Raw genomic sequence first — 19,578 nt, forward strand, 5'->3', positions numbered from 1 at the left:
AACAAATAAACAAAGAAATGAATATGTAAATAGGTAAACAAATAAATAAGTAAACAAGTAAAAAAGGAATAAACAAATAAAAAAGGAAATAAAACAAACAAATCAACAAATAAATTTTAAATAAAGAAGTAAATAAATAAACAAGTAAGAAAGTAAACAATTAAAAAATAAATAAACAAATAAAAAAGAAATAAACAAACAAATAAATAATTCAGTAAATAAGTAAACCAATAAATAAGTAAACAAATAAAAAATAAATAAATGAACAAACAAACGTATCAAAATATAACAAATAAATAAACAAACACATAAATAAACAAACAAGTAAGTAAACAAATAAATAAATAAACAAATATATAAACAAGTAAATAAATAAACAAATATATAAACAAGTAAATAAATAAACACTTTAATAAGAAAGCAAGTAAATAAGTGAACAAATAAAAAAAGAAATAAACAAATAAAAAAGAAATAAACAAGCAAATAAATAAACAAATAAATAAACAAACAAATAAGTAAACAAATAAATAAGTAAAAAGAGAAATAAATAAAAAAGAAATAAACAAACAAATAAACTAACAAATAAATAAATAAACAAATAAATAAATTAGTAAATAGGTAAAAAATAAATAAAGAAGCAAATAATAAAGAAATAAAAAAGAAAAACAAATAAAAAAGAAATAAACAAACAAACAAATAAATAATAAGTAAGTAAATAAGTAAATAAATATATAAACAAGTCAATAAGTAAACAAATAAAAAAGAAATATCCAAACAAACAAATAAAAGTAAATAAACAAACAAGTAAATGAGTAAATAGGTAAATAAGTAAACAAATAAAAAAGAAATAAACAAATGAAAAAGAAATAAATATACAAACACATAAACAAATAAAGATACACGCAAACAAACAAGTAAATAAGTAAACAAATAAAAAAGAAATAAACAAACGTAAAAATAAACAAATAAACAGGAAATAAGTAAACAAATAAAAAAGAAGTAAACAAATAAATAAACAAACAAGCAAATAAATAAATAAACAATAAATAAATAAACAAGTAAATAAGTAATGAAATAAAAAAGAAATAAAGAAATAAAAAGGAAATAAACAAACAAATAAACAAATAAATTAATTAACAAATAAATAAGTGAATAAGGAAATAAATAAATAAGTAAACAAATAAAAAAGAAATAAACAAATAAAAAAGAAATAAACAAATAAAAAAGAAACAAACAAATAAACACTTAAACAAATAAATAAACAAATAAATAATAGGTAAATAAGTAAATAAATAAATAAACAAATAAAAAAAGAAATAAATAAAATGGAAATAAACATAAACAAACAGACAGATAAATAAATAAATAAATAAGTAATGAAATAAATAAATAGACAAACAAACAAATAAATAAACAATAAATAAATAAGTAAATAAGTAAACAAGTAAATAAGTAAACAAATAAAAGAAATGTAAACAAGCAAACACACAAAGAAATAAATAAATAAAGAAGTAAATAAATAAACAGGTAAATAAGTAAACAAGTAAATAAGTAAACAAATAAAAAAGAAATAAACAAATAAAAAATAAATAAATAAATATGAAAATAGGTAAACAAATAAATAAGTAAACAAATAAATAATTGAACAAATAAATAAGTAAACAAATAAAAAAGGAATAAACAAATAAAAAAGAAATACGCAAACAAATAAACAAATAAATTTTAAATAAAGAAGTAAATAAATAAACAAGTAAGAAAGTAAACAAATAAAAAGAAGTAAACAAACAATATAAACAAATAAGTAAGTAAATAGGTAAACAAATAAATAAGTAAACAAATAAAAAAGAAATAAATAAACAAACAAACAAAAAAATAAACAAATAAATAAACGAATAAATAAGTAAAGAAATAAATAAACAAATATATAAACAAGTAAATAAATCAACACTTAAATAAGTAAACAAATAAAACATTAATAAACAAACGTAAAAATAAACAAATAAACAGTAAATAAGTAAACAAATAAAAAAGAAATGAACAAATAAATAAACAAACAAATAAATAATAAATGAGTAAATAAGTAAACAAATAAATATATAAACAAGTAAATAAGTAATCAAATAAAAAAGAAATAAAGAAATAAAAAAGAAATAAAGAAATAAAAAAGAAATAAAGAAACAAATTAACAAATAAATAAATAAACGAATAAATGAGTAAATAACTAAAAAAATTAATAAGTAAACAAATAAAAAAGAAACAAACAAATAAAGACTTAAACAAATAAATAAATAAGTAAATAGGTAAATAAGTAAATAAATAAATAAACAAATAAAAAAGAAATAAACAAATAAAATAGAAATAAACACATAAACAAACAGATAAATAAACAAATAAATAAATAAACAAATAAATAAATAGACAAACAAACAAATAAATAAACAATAAATTAATAAGTAAATAAGTAAACAAATAAATAAGTAAACAAATAAAAGAGAAATAAACAAGCAAACACACAAAGAAATGAATAAATAAAGAAGTAAATAAATAAACAGGTAAATAAGTAAACAAGTAAATAGGTAAACAAATAAAAAAGAAATAAACAAATAAAAAAGAAATAAACAAAGAAAAAAGTAATAAACAAATAAACAAACAAATAAATAAATATGTAAATAGGTAAACAAATAAATAAATAAAAAACAAATAATTAAACAAATAAATAAGTAAACAAATAAAAAGAAATAAACAAATAAACACTTAAAGAAAGAAATGAATAAGTAAATAGGTAAATAAGTAAATAAATAAATAAATAAATAAGAAATAAAGAAATAAAATAGAAATAAACACATAAACAAACAAACAGATAAATAAACAAATAAAAAATAAAAACATAAATAAACAAATAAATAAAAAATAGACAAACAAACAAATAAATAAACAAAATATATAAATAAGTAAATAAGTAAACAAGTAAATAAGTAAACAAATAAAAGAGAAATAAACAAACAAACAAATAAATGAAGAAGTAAATAAATAAACAGGTAAATAAATAAACAAGTAAATAAAGAAATAAATATGTAAATAGGTAAACAAATAAATAAGTAAACAAATATGAAAGGTATAAACAAATAAAAAATTAATTTTAAATAAAGAAATAAATAAATAAACAAGTAAGAAAGTAAATAAATAGAAGTAAATAAACAAATAAAAAAGAAATAAACAAACAAATATATAAACAAACAAAAACAAACACACAAATTATAATTAAGTAAATAAGTAAACAAATAAATAAGTAAACAAATAAAAAATAAATAAATAAACAAACAAACAAACAAATCAAAATATAAACAAATAAATAAACAAACAAATAAGTAAACAAATAAATAAATAAACAAATATATAAACAAGTAAATAAATAAACACTTAATAAGTAAGCAAGTAAATAAGTAAACAAATAAATAAGTAAAAAAGAAATAAACAAATAAAAAAGAAATAAACGAACAAATAAACTAACAAATAAATAAATAAACAAATAAAGAAATAAGTTAATATGTAAATAGGTAAAAAATAAATAAATAAATAAATAAGCAAATAAATATAGAGATAAAAAAAGAAAAACAAATAAAAAAGAAATAAACAAAAAAATACTAACTAAATAAATAAACAAACAAACAAATGATAAATAAGTAATATAAGTAAACAAATAAAAAAGAAATAAACAAGTAAAAAAGAAATAAATAAACAAACGTAAAAATAAACAAATAAACAGTAAATAAGTAAACAAGTAAACAAATAAAAAAGAATTAAACAAACAAGCAAATAAATAAATAAACAAGTAAATAAGTAAACAAGTAAATAAGTTATGAAATGAAAAAAGAAATAAAGAAACAAAAAAGAAATAAACAAAGAAATAAACAAACAAATAAATAAATAAGTAAATAAGTAAACAAATAAATAAGTAAACATATAAAAAAGAAACAAACAAATAAAAATTTAAACAAATAAATAAATAAGTAAATAGGTAAAAAAGTAAATAGCTAATAAATAAATAAATAAGAAATAAACAAATAAAATAGAAATAAACACATAAACAAACAAACAGATAAATAAACAAATAAAAAAATAAATAAACAAATAAATAAAAAATAGACACACAGACAAATAAATAAACAATAAATAAATAAGTAAATAAGTAAACACGTAAATAAGTAAACAAACATAAGAGAAATAAACAAACAAACAAATAAATAAATAAAGAAGTAAATAAATAAAGAAGTAAATAAATAAACAGGTAAATAAATAAACAAGTAAATAAGTAAACAAATAAAAGTGAAATAAACAAATAAACAAAGAAATAAATATGTAAATAGGTAAACAATCAAATAATTAAACAAATAAATAAGTAAACAAATAAAAAAGGAATAAACAAATAAAAAAAGAAATAAACAAAGAAATCAACAAATAAATTTTAAATATAGAAGCAAATAAATAAACAAGTAAGAAAGTAAACAAATAAAAAATAAATAAACAAATAAAAAAAGAAATAAACAAACAAATATATAAACAAACAAATAAATAATTAAGTAAATAAGTAAACAAATAAAAAATAAATAAATAAACAAACAAAAAAAAACAAAATATAAACAAATAAATAAACAAACTTATAAATAAACAAACAAATAAGTAAACAAATAAATAAATAAACAAATATATAAACGAGTTGTGGAAGACGCGGCAGCACAGTCAACACAAGATTATGTTTGGCAGTTTCATTGACATTGTAGATCAGTGATATTGTAACAATAAGAACGGTTCAAAGATCACAGGGAAAGTGTTAAAGTTATACATTAATTTACGTTTATTGTTGTATTCATTCATATTTTATGTATAGTGTGAGAATGGTGTATTAAAAAAAAAAAAGTAAATAAATAAACACTTAAATAAGTAAGGAAGTAAATAAGTAAACAAATAAAAAAAAATAAACAAATAAAAAAGAAATAAACAGGCAAATTAATAAACAAATAAATAAACAAAGAAATAAACAAACAAATAAGTAAATAAGTAAACAAATAAATAAGTAAAAAGAGAAATAAATAAAAAAGAAATGAACAAACAAACTAACAAATAAATAAATAAGTAAACAAATAAATAAATTAGTAAATAGGGAAAAAATAAATAAATAAGCAAATAATAAAGAAATAAAAAAGAAAAACGAATAAAAAAGAAATAAATAAACAAATAAAGAAATAAATAAACAAACAAACAAATAAATAATAAGTAAATAAGTAAACAAATAAAAAATAAATATCCAAACAAAGAAATAAAAGTAAATAAACAAACAAGTAAATGAGTAAATAGGTAAATAAATAAACAAATAAAAAAGAAATAAACAAATGAAAAAGAAATAAATATACAAACAGATAAACAAATAAAGAAACAAGCATAGAAACAAATAAATAATAAACAAGTACATAAGTAAACAAATAAAAAAGAAATAAACAAATAAAAAAGAAATAAACAAACAAATAAACAAACAAATAAATAAATAAGTAAACAAATAAATAAATAAACAAATGAAAAAGAAATAAACAAATAAAAAACAAACAAACAAATAAACAAATAAAAACAAATAAACAAACAAATATATAAACAAACAAACAAATAAATAATAATTAAGTAAACAAGTAAACAAATAAACAAACAAATAAATAAACAAACAAATAACTAACAAATAAATAAATGAAAAAAAAATTTATAAACAAGTAAATAAATAAACACTTAAATAAGTAAGCAAGTAAATAAGTAAACAAATAAAAACGAAATAACCAAATAAGAAAGAAATAAACAAACAAATAAGTAAATAAGTAAACAAATAAATAAGTAAAAAAATAAAAAATAAATAAACAAATAAAAAATAAACAAACAAAGAAAAAATAAATTAACAAATAAATAAATAAACAAATAAATAAGTAAATAGGTTGAAAATAAATAAATAAATAAATAAATAAATAAATAAATAAGCAAATAAATAAAGAAATAAAAAAGAAAAACAAATAAAAAAGAAATAAACAAATAAACAATCATACAAATAAATAAACAAATACATAAATAAACAAATAAATAAATAGACAAATAAATAAATAAACAAACAAATAAATAAATAAACAAACAAATAAATAAACAAACAAATAAATAAATAAATTACCAATCTAGGAATATAAATTACTAATTATTATTTCCAACAAAATCATTTTTATAATAACCATAAAACACAGAAATAAAAATTTAAAAAAATTGAAACCAAAGGTAAAGTTCCAACAAAATCATTTTTATAATAACCATAACACACAGAAATAAAAATTAAAAAAAATGAAACCAAAGGTAAAGATACTCATGAAAATAGGAATAAAATGTGAATAACATAAAATATAATAATTTGGAACTCAAGATATAGTAAATTAGGCTTCGAATTGAATTTCATATCCTGGAATTTTCGTGACACAGACTACCAAGGGGGGAGGGGTAACAATATCAACGCACATGAATAATGCCAATTACTTCTTTTTTTTTAAATTTAAATGTTCAATTAATACTTCTTATTACTATTTTAAAGATATTACATTTGTTTAGAATATTTGTTTTAAATAAATATAAATAAATAGAAAAAATCAAATAATGGAAGCCTTATGAAAAATATCCCACAACGTTTCAGAAAGTACTTTACAAGTCTTCAATAAGATTGCTAAAGAGGTATTCCAAAACACAAAATGACTTTTATACATTATTAATAACAAAGCCCATTTCAAATCAATTATAAAAGTTCACTAACTATTGACCTAACACTTCAGGAAATATCACGTGTTATGTGAATCTCGTCTTCTACTCCTTGTTCTTTTACTGAATGCAAATCAGTCGTTTCCATTTCTGTGCATGAATGAGCATCAGATAACCTGCTCTCAGTTTGTGATTCAGTGTGGTGTTTGCCTGACTTCCTGCACTTCCTCTTCTTGCTGATTTCCATGTCCTCCTGCAGGTACAAAGGAGCCACCGACACACCCAGCGTGGCTGGCATCATATGCGGTTTCAACCATCCAACCAGAGGTGTGACACCAGGAATATAGTGAGCTTGTGAGTGGTAGAATAACAAACCATCCAATTTGGGGCCGTCACATCCAAACAAACTCTCTACGCTCATAACATTCATCATTGTCAGTGTGTCACTCTTGTAATACTCAAGTGACATAAATGGATAAGCATTATCACTTGCGTGATTGGAGAGACAAGACGTTTCCTCCATCTTCGACTTCAGCCAACAGAATCTGAACTCTGTCTCGCAATCACTAAGTTGCTGGTTGTTCCAAGCCAGTACATCCAGCACATAGTAGGTGTGATTTTTGAAACTCCATATACAATCAAGAATCGTACATCCTCTGCAGTCATTATGGTTACCTCCAGGAAGAAGACTCTGGAATACTGCCATCTGATATCCACTTTTCGAATAAGCTCGTGTTTTTCCTGCAGTAGCCACAATTAACGTTCTGCGACCCACTGGACATGGAACCATGTACCATAACTGTTCAAAATCCTCTGGAATATGCAACAGTCATTCAGAGAACTTCAACAGGTTTTTATATACATTGTGTTGTTTTCGATTGGCCTGAACTTCTGACCATTCCATATCATTTTCCTCAGCAAGGGCGACTACTTCCTCTATCAGCCCACGGTTCTCATTAAATAACTCCCTTCGCTTCGCTTTTTGTTCTTCAAGGAGGCGTCTCCTTCTTTCTTCTTGATCGGGCATACTGTCACGTGCTTTGTATTGTGACAGTCTAGGATAAACTGTCTGGCTGCTTTTTAATGAAGGTGACATACATAAATTACTTGGATTCTCTACCAATAAGTCCATAATTATCCGATATTGACAATCCTTACAAGTTTGTGATTCAGTGTGGTGTTTGCCTGACTTCCTGCACTTCCTCTTCTTGCTGATTTCCATGTCCTCCTGCAGGTACAAAGGTGCCACCGACACACCCAGCGTGGCTGGCATCATATGCGGTTTCAACCATCCAACCAGAGGTGTGACACCAGGAATATAGTGAGCTTGTGAGTGGTAGAATAACAAACCATCCAATTTGGGGCCGTCACAGCCAAACAAACTCTCTACGCTCATAACATTCATCATTGTCAGTGTGTCACTCTTGTAATACTCAAGTGACATAAATGGATAAGCATTATCACTTGCGTGATTGGAGAGACAAGACGTTTCCTCCATCTTCGACTTCAGCCAATAGAATCTGAACTCTGTCTCGCAATCACTAAGTTGCTGGTTGTTCCAAGCCAGTACATCCAGCACATAGTAGGTGTGATTTTTGAAACTCCATATAAAATCAAGAATCTTATATCCTCTGCAGTCATTATGGTTACCTCCAGGAAGAAGACTCTGGAATACTGCCATCTGATATCCACTTTTCGAATAAGCTCGTGTTTTTCCTGCAGTAGCCACAATTAACGTTCTGCGACTCACTGCACATGGAACCATGTACCATAACTGTTCAAAATCCTCTGGAATATGCAACAGTCATTCAGAGAACTTCAACAGGTTTTTATATACATTGTGTTGTTTTCGATTGGCCTGAACTTCTGACCATTCCATATCATTTTCCTCAGCAAGGGCGACTACTTCCTCTATCAGCCCACGGTTCTCATTAAATAACTCCCTTCGCTTCGCTTTTTGTTCTTCAAGGAGGCGTCTCCTTCTTTCTTCTTGATCGGGCATACTGTCACGTGCTTTGTATTGTGACAGTCTAGGATAAACTGTCTGGCTGCTTTTTAATGAAGGTGACATACATAAATTACTTGGATTCTCTGCCAATAAGTCCATAATTATCCGATATTGACAATCCTTACAAGAAAAAGTATTTTATGCTTTTAAATGTAATTTCTACACAGTTCAAAACTATACACATTACTGACTCAAAAGCTCTCCAACGACTATAAGATCGGAAGGAGCAACCCTTTCTGCGGGGATAATACACAGAAGAGCATGTCCAGAGGCTCTAAGGTGGCAGCCCCACCACTAGACTTGTCCTGCGCAACGCCCGTAACGTGGCCAGGAGACATCTATATTACTGATAATCATCAAGTGAATAGCCGGACTGATCAATTTAAAACGACCAAGGCAAGAGATAGGAATAAACGATTAGGACTTGTGGAAAATTTGAGAACTGCTACTTGGAATGTTAGAGGACTAACGCATAAAGAAGAAGAACTTCAAAACGAATTAAAAAGAGCCAATGTAGATATCTGCCTACTCACTGAAACGAAAAAGAAAATGAAAGGTACAATTGAACTAAAAGATTATATATTATTGTATAGCGGAGTTGCCCAAACCAAAAGAGCATCTGCAGCTACAGCGATTTTAGTAAAGAAGCAATTTAGGAATAAAATACATAGCTATAAATTTGTGAGCGAAAGAATAATGAATGTTCGTTTGAAAACAGCAAGAGGACATTTGACAGTGGTTTGCATATACGCACCTGAGAAAGGGCGCAAAGAAGAAAGTGCTCAATTTTATGAATGCTTACAAACACACATGCACCCTCTTAATAAGACAGATTTATAATCCTAGGAGGAGATTTTAACGCCCGTGTAGAAAAGCAAACTATAGAGAATCTGATTGGTAGTAACGGCGAGAATACGCTAAATGAGAATGAAAAAATGCTGAGAAATTTTGTTAGTTTTGATGAATTAAAAATAACTTACACCTTCTTCCGCCATACAGATATCCACAAATATACTTGGGCAGCGAGAGACACTAGATCAATAATAGATTACATACTCTGCAATAAAAAATTATCATCCCATGTAATAGACACTCGTGTGTTTAGAGGATACGATATTAGTTCAGACCATTTCATCGTTATCTCCACCTTTCACATGCCAAATTAATGGATTTATAAGAGAAAAGAGAACATAACAAATGTGAAAAGAAACTTCAAAATGCATCTACTACAGCAAGAGAGCATAAGGAGGTTATACTCTCTAAGACTATTAGATTATATATATCAAAGAGCTGTAAGCACTAACATTAACGAAGAATGGCACGATCTTAAAGAAATCATAATAAAATCTGCTGGAGAAGCCCTAGGGACAAGATCAACTAAAAGAGGGAAAAAGGGTTTATATATATGGAATGAGGAAATTCAAGAAATTATTGAAAATAAAAAAAGAGCATACCTAAAATATATACAATCAAAATCAGAGGATGATAGAGCCGAATATAAATACAGAAGCGCCATTGCTAAAAAAGAAGTGAGGAAATTAAAAAGGCTTAACTGAGATAACTATATCTCAAACATACAATATGATTGCCATGGATCACAGGATATAGCCTATAAAATTCTGAAACACCTAAACTCGACTGAAAAATATACGGCTAAAATAAATAACATAACAGAAAAAGAATGGCTTAAATACTATGAAACTTTATGGACAAATACGTCCGAAGTAAACACTGACCCCACATTAAAGGGACTGGCGAATGTAGACCTTATTGAAATAGAAGAATTAGATAACACTCTTACAACATTAAAAAATAAGAAAACTCCAGGTATAGATTGCTTAAATATTGAACTTCTAAAATATCCTCCAAAAGAAGTTAAAGAGAGATTCTTAGATATAATAAATGTATGTTGGAGAATGTGTATACTTCTGGATGAATGGAAAAAAGGACTTATATGCCCTATATTTAAGAAAAGAAATAGACACGAGTGTACAAGTTAGAGAGGAATTTGCTTACTAAGTATAGCTTACAAGATATATGCTAAGATTATCACTAGACGACTAAATATAATCAACGAGCATATGTTAACAGAAGAACAATGTGGCTTTCGAAAAGGAAGATCATGCTCAGATGCCATATTTACAATAGAACAACTTATCCAGAAGAGAAGAGAGTTCAATTTACCAACTTGCATACTTTTCATCGATTATGAAAAAGCATTCGATAGATTGTCAAGAAATAAACTCTGGGAAATAATGTATGATAAAGGATTCCCAGAACATATCATCAAAGTTGTACACAGCTTATATTTTAAATCAAACATAATTATTGACAAAGGAGACCCAATAAGCGACAATATATTAGAAATCAATCAAGGAGTCAGACAGGGCTGCCAATTATCTCCCGCACTTTTTAGCATATACATTGACGAAGTAATTGTACAATGGCAATCAGTACTAACTACGGATTTTAAAATTAACAATAAAATCTTAAACACTATACTGTTCGCAAATGTTCAGACAATTTTTAGTGGTTCTGAAAATGATTTACAATTAGCAGTTTGCAAATTAAATGAAATAGCAAAGAAATTCAATATGACAATCTCTGAAAGCAAATCGAAAGTAATGGCATTCAACGGAAAAGATCATATGAGATGTAAAATCAGCATTAATGACAGCATAATAGAACAGGTGAACAATTTTAATTACTTGGGATGCAACATATCATACTGCCAGAAAGAAGATATTAATATTAAATTAAATAAATTCTACAGAACTATAAAAAGAACACGGAAAAATAAAACACTACAGAGTACACAATTAAAATTTTATAAAGTGATGGCGGTACCTACCTTAACATATGCAAGTGAGAACTGGACTCTTAATCGTGCAGACAGAAGAAAAATAGAAACTGCAGAAATGAAGTTCTTGCGTTCAATAGCAGGTGTGACAATATTAGACAGGAAACGAAATGAAGATATTAGAAAAGACTTAAATATTTTTAATTTAACAAATAGAATCGAAAGCATGAGAAATGACTGGTATGATTCCCCAACAGTTACTACAATACAAACCAAGTGGGAGGACTCATTAAATTTTGCTTGATGTGAAAACAGGTCAAAAGGCCTAATTTCATGATGCAGAAGAAGAAGACTTCTTAAAGCACATTAACTATTTCTGTTATTCTTATTTTAAAATGTTAGTAGGCATATAAGGGGCAAATACGTGAAATTTGAAAAATAAATGTGGAGAAAAATTAAAATAATATTGAAAAGTCATCAGTAGGACAATCTTATTACCCCCATTGGTAAGAGGACGGTTAAAACAATTTAATTTACCATCACTAGTTAAGAAAAACGTAAATTAAATCAAATGAATCCTTCAGGTCCTAAATTGAAAGCCTTACCTAAAATATATAAACGAAATATTCCAATTAGACTCATAAACTTTCGTACAGCTCCCACATACCATATTGCAAAATTTTTACAACCTATTTAAAGAAAAGTTTTAAATTTCACATTATAGGGTAAAAAACACAAGTAACTTTATAGAAACATAGGTAACAAGAATTATTCATGAACGAAAACTGCAAAACTGCATCTTTCGATATTACTAATATGTACACCAACATCCCAGCAAATGACACGATACAAATCATAAAATCAAATCTAAGGACACATAATATAAACAGAACGGAAATTGAAGAAATAATAAAATTACTACGTATCTGTACCAGTCAAAATTATTTCTCTTTCAATAATAAATACTACAAACAAAACAAAGGTCTTCCAATGGGTTCACCACTATCTGGCATCTTAACTGAGATTTTTGTAAACAATTTAAAAAAGAAATTCATATAGTTTAATCAACAAAAATAGTCAAGTGGGTTCGTTATATTGATGATACTTTATTAATATATCACAACACTACCTCACAACAATTATTAGAGAATATAAGCACCCTACATTCTGATATTCAATTCACGAAAGATGAAATAGATAATAAAATAAATTTTTTGAACTTAACAAAAGAAAGAAAAGATAATAATTTACAGTATAGTATTTACAGGAAACCTACTCAAACAGACGCACTAACCATTACTCCACAGGTGTGAGCTTTAATGTAATCAGTTTTAATCATAATTAACAATTTATTATCATATCATTGCAGTTCCCACACAAGATGAGGTAGCATACAACACCGAAACCTGTCTGTATTTTAAATTTTTAATGATTTTTATGAATGTGATCATACAACTGTTCCATTGATTTTTATTTATTATCATATTGTAAAAATAAACTGTACAAACTATGCTTTCGACAGTATTACTATACCTAATACAGTTACTTTCTTTTATTTTGAAAATCCTATTTGACACGGTGAGACAAAATTGTACAACTAATATAGTTGGTTCTCAATACACAGTGTGGCTCTGACCACGGTAGAGTACGGTTGAATGGTGTACGCTCGAGATGCTGACTGAGTACAGTGCCGAGTCGTTTGGTCGCGTAATAAATAACAGTGCACATCCAGTGTATTTGTTCTTACATATATAGTGTTTTTGCGTTCATATATTTATTTTGTAAGTTTTTTTTTGTGTTTTATTTTTCCGAGTGTTATAAAGACAGTGCAATGAACAATTTGAACAGAACACGGCTACTATACGTCGTGTTAACACAATAAAAGTTCAATATCAAGCAAGTGCCCCACGCCCTATGGCGATGGAGTTACACGTGTGGATACAACAAACTCTGAACATAAACACAGATCAAGTAGATATGTTGCAGATGAATATGCAAGAAAAATCGTTGTATATAAAAGTGATATCGCCAACTGTGTATGAGAAAATAGTGCAAAAACATGAAGGTGAAACAAAGTTTAAATACGGCAACGGTGAACAAACGCAAATTAAAATTAGTAAAGCTGATTCTCCTGCTATAGCAGTTAGAGTATTTAACCTTCCTCCCGAGGTGCCGAACTCAATGGTGACGACAGCTTTGACTAGGTATGGTGTTATCCATTCAGTGAGAAACGAACAATGGAGCACAGCATTCCCATTTCCCGTTAATAACGGTATCCGTGCTTTAAAGATGGAAGTGAAACAAAATATTCCAGGCTCAGTGCCGATACCAGGCTATAATGCACATGTCACATACACTGGTCAACCGATTTTATGTGTTGTGTGCCATGAGCCTGATCACAAAAAAGAAGAGTGCCCACGAAGGAAAACAACTTTACCAGTGAGTGTTCAGTCACGGAAATTGTTATTGAGTGACATTGTTATGGGAAGATCTTCACATGGACCATCGACATCAAAAGAAGAGCGAACGATGACACGGCCCGTGGAGCGAGACGCACTGGTGGAGGACGATACATATACATCTTCTGAGACAGCAGAGGTCACAAATGTAGTGACCGACAGGACAGAGCAGCCTACGTTGGAGACAACAGACCGGACAGAGGATACAACAGCAGAGGAGGTCAACACAGATGGACGAAATGCAGCTCCGGAGTTAATGGAAACAACAGTAATCCTGCCAGAATCGAAGTCACCCTCGCAGTTCGGAGAGGCATCACTCGAGATAAACTGTACTTTACAAGTAGAAGAACCAATGGAAACTCCATCGAAAAAACTAAAACTCACAACACAACAGGAAACTTCAAGGGATACATGTTTGCGAAGTCGAGACGCGGGGCCCAGTAATGCAGCCACAGATAAAAACTCGCCACATGTAAATCCGAGTAGTAAAACAAAGAATAATCCAACAAGACCACATCCATATGCTATATATGGACGTACCAAAGAGAGCAACAAGAAACAGGGTGCTGAAGGGAAATCGACTCAGAAGGGGAATATAAACAATACCACCACTGTCGAGGGTATTACTGACTTGGACATGTTAGATGTGTAGGATGTATGTACGTCCGCGGTCCTGTTTCTTTATGTTTACAGCATTATGTATTTTCCATTCGATGGTAATATTACACAAATACGGTACCTTAAATGTCAATTATATTCAAGGGAAACTACCACTATTGAGGTATACAGACTTGGACATGTTAAATATGTAGGGTGTATGAACGTCTGCGGTCTTGTGTGTTTGTTTATGTTGCCAGCTTGCTCGATTCCCATGCGACGGTAATAGTACGAAAATACGTTACTTTAAATATCGATTGTATGCAAGGGAAACACAAACAACAGCTATTCAAAGACAGCAACAAGAAAGACGGTGCTGAAGCAAAATCGACTCAGAAAGGGCTTTATAAACTTTACCACCACTGTTGAGGTTATTACAGACTTGGACATGTTAAATATGTAGGATGTATGTACGTCCATTGTCTAGTTTGTTTATTCTTACAGCCTTCTGGATTTTCAATTCGATGGTAATATTACGCAAATATGCGTAAAAAATGGTCAATTGTATACAAGGGAAACACAAACAACAGTTACTTAACGCTTTAATTAGGCAAAATGATATCGATGTGCTTTTATTGCAAGAAGTAAACAATGATAATTTCGATTTTTTGGGTCCGCAATATGAATATGTTGTAAACACCGGCGAGAATAATCGTGGCACTGCAATTATTTATCGTGCGGGAATGAATATTGAGCAAGTGGAAACACATCCTAGTGGCAGAGTCATTTCCATGAATATTAACAATACACAATTTATAAATGTTTACCTGCCTTAGGGAACGAACTATCGTCAGGAGAGAGAGAACTTTATTAGTAAAGAAATTCCTTTCTACCTTCGCCATCGATACAATCGATTACGTATAGGTGGAGATTGGAATTGTGTATTACACGCAAAAGACCAGACAGGCAAATGTAACCCATCGCCAGCATTAGAAAATTTAACAAGAGAACTACAATTAATGGATACCTGGGAACTCTTTCATGGTAATGATGTAGAATATACTTTCCGTCGACAGAATGTTTCGTCCAGATTAGATCGATTTTATATCACGCGACCGCATTCAACAGACGTATACAGAATACAAGTGATACCGACACCTTTTTCGGATCATGATTGTGTCTGTCTTTCCATGCAGACAAATACACAACTTCCCCTCTTTGGGAAAAGCTATTGGAAACTGAACGACTCTTTATTGTTTATACCGGAGTATAGAGACCAATTTGTTCAATATTTCGAAACATTAAACAGAAGGGTCAGAAATTCAAAATTCAATATAATGGAAAAATGGATTAAAAGTAATAAAGCCAGGTTTCAAATCCTTTTATCAGGCCGCAGGGATTCAGCGAGCTCAGGAAACGAGAGCAACTTTGAATTTTTACTACCAGATGTTAGCGGAACTGTATGAGACACAAAAAACGGAGGGAAATAAATGGAGAGACATCGTGGAAACTAAGTTGAAAATCTGTGAGATCCACAAAAAACTGATGCATGGCGTGATGGTTAGGGCCCGTGTTAAGTTTTAATGGTTGGAAACATTAAGGCGTGTAGGCCTACATAATTTACCATTAGCGTAACCAAATTGCTTAACTATGGACAAATGGGGAGGGAAACACAGGAACACACCGAGGGTGATCTATCTGAAAATGGCTCTTATTGTTAGACATAAAATTTATGACTTGCGCCTAAAAAGACGACGAAGTCTACGATACACATACCTCAAGCACGTACAGCAGCCACTCTTCCTACTTCTGTCCTTACCTTGTTCTCCTTCTTCTGCTGATACGGCTAGCATGAGATCTGGCATGGCCGTTAGCACAGGACCTGGCAAGGCAGCTGGCACACGATCTGGCTCGGCATCTGGCACAGTATCTGTCATGGCAGCTGGCACAGGATCTGGCACAGCAGATGGTACAAAATCTGTCACGGCTGCTGGCTCTGCATCTGGCACGGCTGCTGGCACAGTATCTGTCACGGCAGCTGGCACAGTATCTGGCACGGCAGCTGGCACAGGATCTGGCACAGCAGATGGCACAGATTCTGTCACAGCTGCTGATTCTGCATCTGGCACAGCTGCCGGCACAACAGCTGGCACAGGTTCTGGCACGGCAGCTGGCACAGAATCTGTCACGGCTGCTGGCTCTGCATCTGGCACGGCTGCTGGCACAGTATCTGGCACGACAGCTGGCACAGATTCTGGCACGGCAGCTGGCACAGAATCTGTCACGGCAGATGTCACAGAATCTGTCATGGCTGCTGGCTCTGCATCTGGCACAGCTGCTGGCTCTGCATCTGGCACGGCTGCTGGCACAGTATCTGGCACGACAGCTGGCACAGGTTCTGGCACAGCAGATGGAACAGAATCTGTCACGGCTGCTGGCTCTGCATCTGGCACAGTATCTGTCACGACAGTTGGCACAGGCTCTGGCATGGCAGCTGGCACAAGATCTGGTATGGCAGATGGCAAAGAATCTGTCACGGCTGCTGGCACAGAAGATGGCACGGATTCTGGCACAGTATCTGGCACGGCAGTTGGCATAGGATCTAGCATGGCTGCCGGCACGGAAGCTGGCACAGGATCTAGTACAGGTGCTGGCACGGCAACTGGCACTGTATCTGGCTCGGCAGGTGGCACAGCACGTGGCACAGGATCTGGCACAGCAGCTGGCACAGGACCTGGCATGGGTGTTGAATCTCGCATTCCATTTTCCGTCTCTGTGATCATAAACTCTGCAAGAAACAAAATAAACTTGATCGTTAAGCATGTGTACTTCCATTCACTGGCTTTCAGTGAATGGCACAACTTATTAATAGGGCGAGGAGTCGTATGCAACTGCATATTTTTGCCCCCCCCCCATTTTATACATGTTTTGAAAGACTGTAATGACGAATACTCAAAATTAATTGTATAGAGGAGAGTAGCGATCGATGAACCGCTGCTTTCAACGGACCATTGCCATATTCTTGGTCATATTGCCTGCGTATGCGTTAAACGTCACCTTAAGGCTCCCCCTCGTGTATGTCACTCCTGAGTTGTCTTTGATGGTGGCAGCAAACACGTGGGATGAACATGAAGCTCAGATATGTTTTTGTCATTTCTACTGTAATTTTAAAGTAACTTTACATGCAAAGTAGATTGGCTTAATGACATTTAGTTATGAAATTACATATATAGTGGAAGCAGTATTCTGTCTGCTTCCTTTTAGTTGTATATTCATACATTTTGTATAACCTCTTCAGCACTCTTGAAGTGTGATTAGAAAATGGCGAAGTCACTATGGAAGGACCAGCTGGAGTTCCCATGAAAGGACTGCATTTTAAAATGGATGGAAACCAATTCCCTTCGGGAAGTAATCAAAATCAAGACTCCTGGTTTTGTTTCATGTGTGAAGAAACCTTCGAGGAAAATGTAATTCAGTATATGTCTTGCAGGAAATGGTAAATGAAGCTTGTACAAATATTAGGCAGGGTCAAAAGAAATTCTTCGTGTGGCATGTAATGTATGTCTTGAAAAGGAAGACTGTTTTATTTACAGTATAGGAATAATCTAAGACTTCAGAAAATAATTTTATATGTACAATCACATCATTATGTTGTAACTTAAAGTTGTGTACTAACATTTTTAACTAATTTATTAGCTAATTTGAAATAGCCTAAAATTTTAAAATATTGAAATGACAAGGACTGTGTTTTTCATATTTTCAACTTCAAAATACGATTACAATTGGATTGAAATTAAGTTCAACATCCATTAATCGAATCTATATTATTATGACTTTTTCTTTGTTGACATTATTTTGATATATTTTAAAAAATTTTCTTTTGGTCCATTCATAGGACCCTGTCGCCTTCATTGAACCAATAGCTGAATATTAAATGACCCAATCTTTAAACAGATATAAGTAGGATGTAGCCCTGAAACTTTATTTTATCATTCCTTATTAGTAATGTAATTGTTCAAGCCTATGAAAAGAATTTTAAGGCACTGTCTTTGTTAGATAAAATAAGAAATTGGTAGGTGGTTCATTGATAGCTACTTTCCCCTATATTTTTGCATATTTCAGGTGTTCGTGTATGTAATACATTATTTATCATGCAATGTACCATATTTTCAGGATTTTGTGGCATAAAGCCCCAAATTAGCATATTTTGTAAAAACAATAATATTCTGAATTGTTGTCAACTTACTTACTTACTGGCTTTTAAGGAACCCAAAAGTTCATTGCTGCCCTCACATAAGCCCACCATAGGTCCCTATCCTGAGCAACATCAATCCAGTCTCTGTCATCATATCCCACCTCCCTCAAATCCATTTTAATATTATCTTCCCATATACGTCTTGGCCTCCCCAAAGGTCTTTTTCCCTCCGGCCTCCCAACTAACACCCTATATGCATTTCTGGATTCGCCCATACGTGCCACATGTCCTGCCCATCTCAAACGTCTGGATTTAATGTTCCTAATTATGTCAGGTGAAGAATACAATACGTATAGTTCTTCATTGTGTAACTTTCTCCATTCTCCTGTAACGTAATCCCTTTTAGCCCCAATATTTTCCTAAGCACCTTATTCTCAAACACCTTTAACCTAGTTCCTCTCTCAAAGTGAGAATCCAAGTTTCACAACCATAAAGAACAACCGGTAATATAACTGTTTTATAAATTCTAACTTTCAGATTTTTTGACAGCAGACTGGATGATAAAAGCTTCTCAACCGAATAATAACAGGCATTTCCTATATTTATTCTGTGCTTAATTTCCTCCCAAGTATCATTTATATTTGTTACTGTTGCTCCCAGGTATTTGAATTTTTCCACCTCTTCAAAAGATAAATTTCCAATTTTTATACTTCCATTTGTTTGTCAACACGTAAAATATTTCTCTGAA

General features: G+C 30.2%; 1 protein-coding gene across 1 annotated transcript in view; it reads right to left on the reverse strand.

The window, feature by feature from the left end:
- LOC138705227 (fap1 adhesin-like) overlaps window positions 1–19,578 on the reverse strand; it is a 41,585-nt gene that overhangs the window by 3,944 nt on the left and 18,063 nt on the right. The window contains exon 7 of the mRNA XM_069834036.1: window positions 16,455–17,423. Coding sequence (XP_069690137.1) covers window positions 16,455–17,423 — 969 coding nt within the window. The remainder of the gene's footprint in view (window positions 1–16,454; window positions 17,424–19,578) is intronic.

Source organism: Periplaneta americana, chromosome 8, assembly GCF_040183065.1.
Source record: "Periplaneta americana isolate PAMFEO1 chromosome 8, P.americana_PAMFEO1_priV1, whole genome shotgun sequence".
Classification (NCBI taxonomy): Eukaryota; Metazoa; Arthropoda; class Insecta; order Blattodea; family Blattidae; genus Periplaneta; species Periplaneta americana.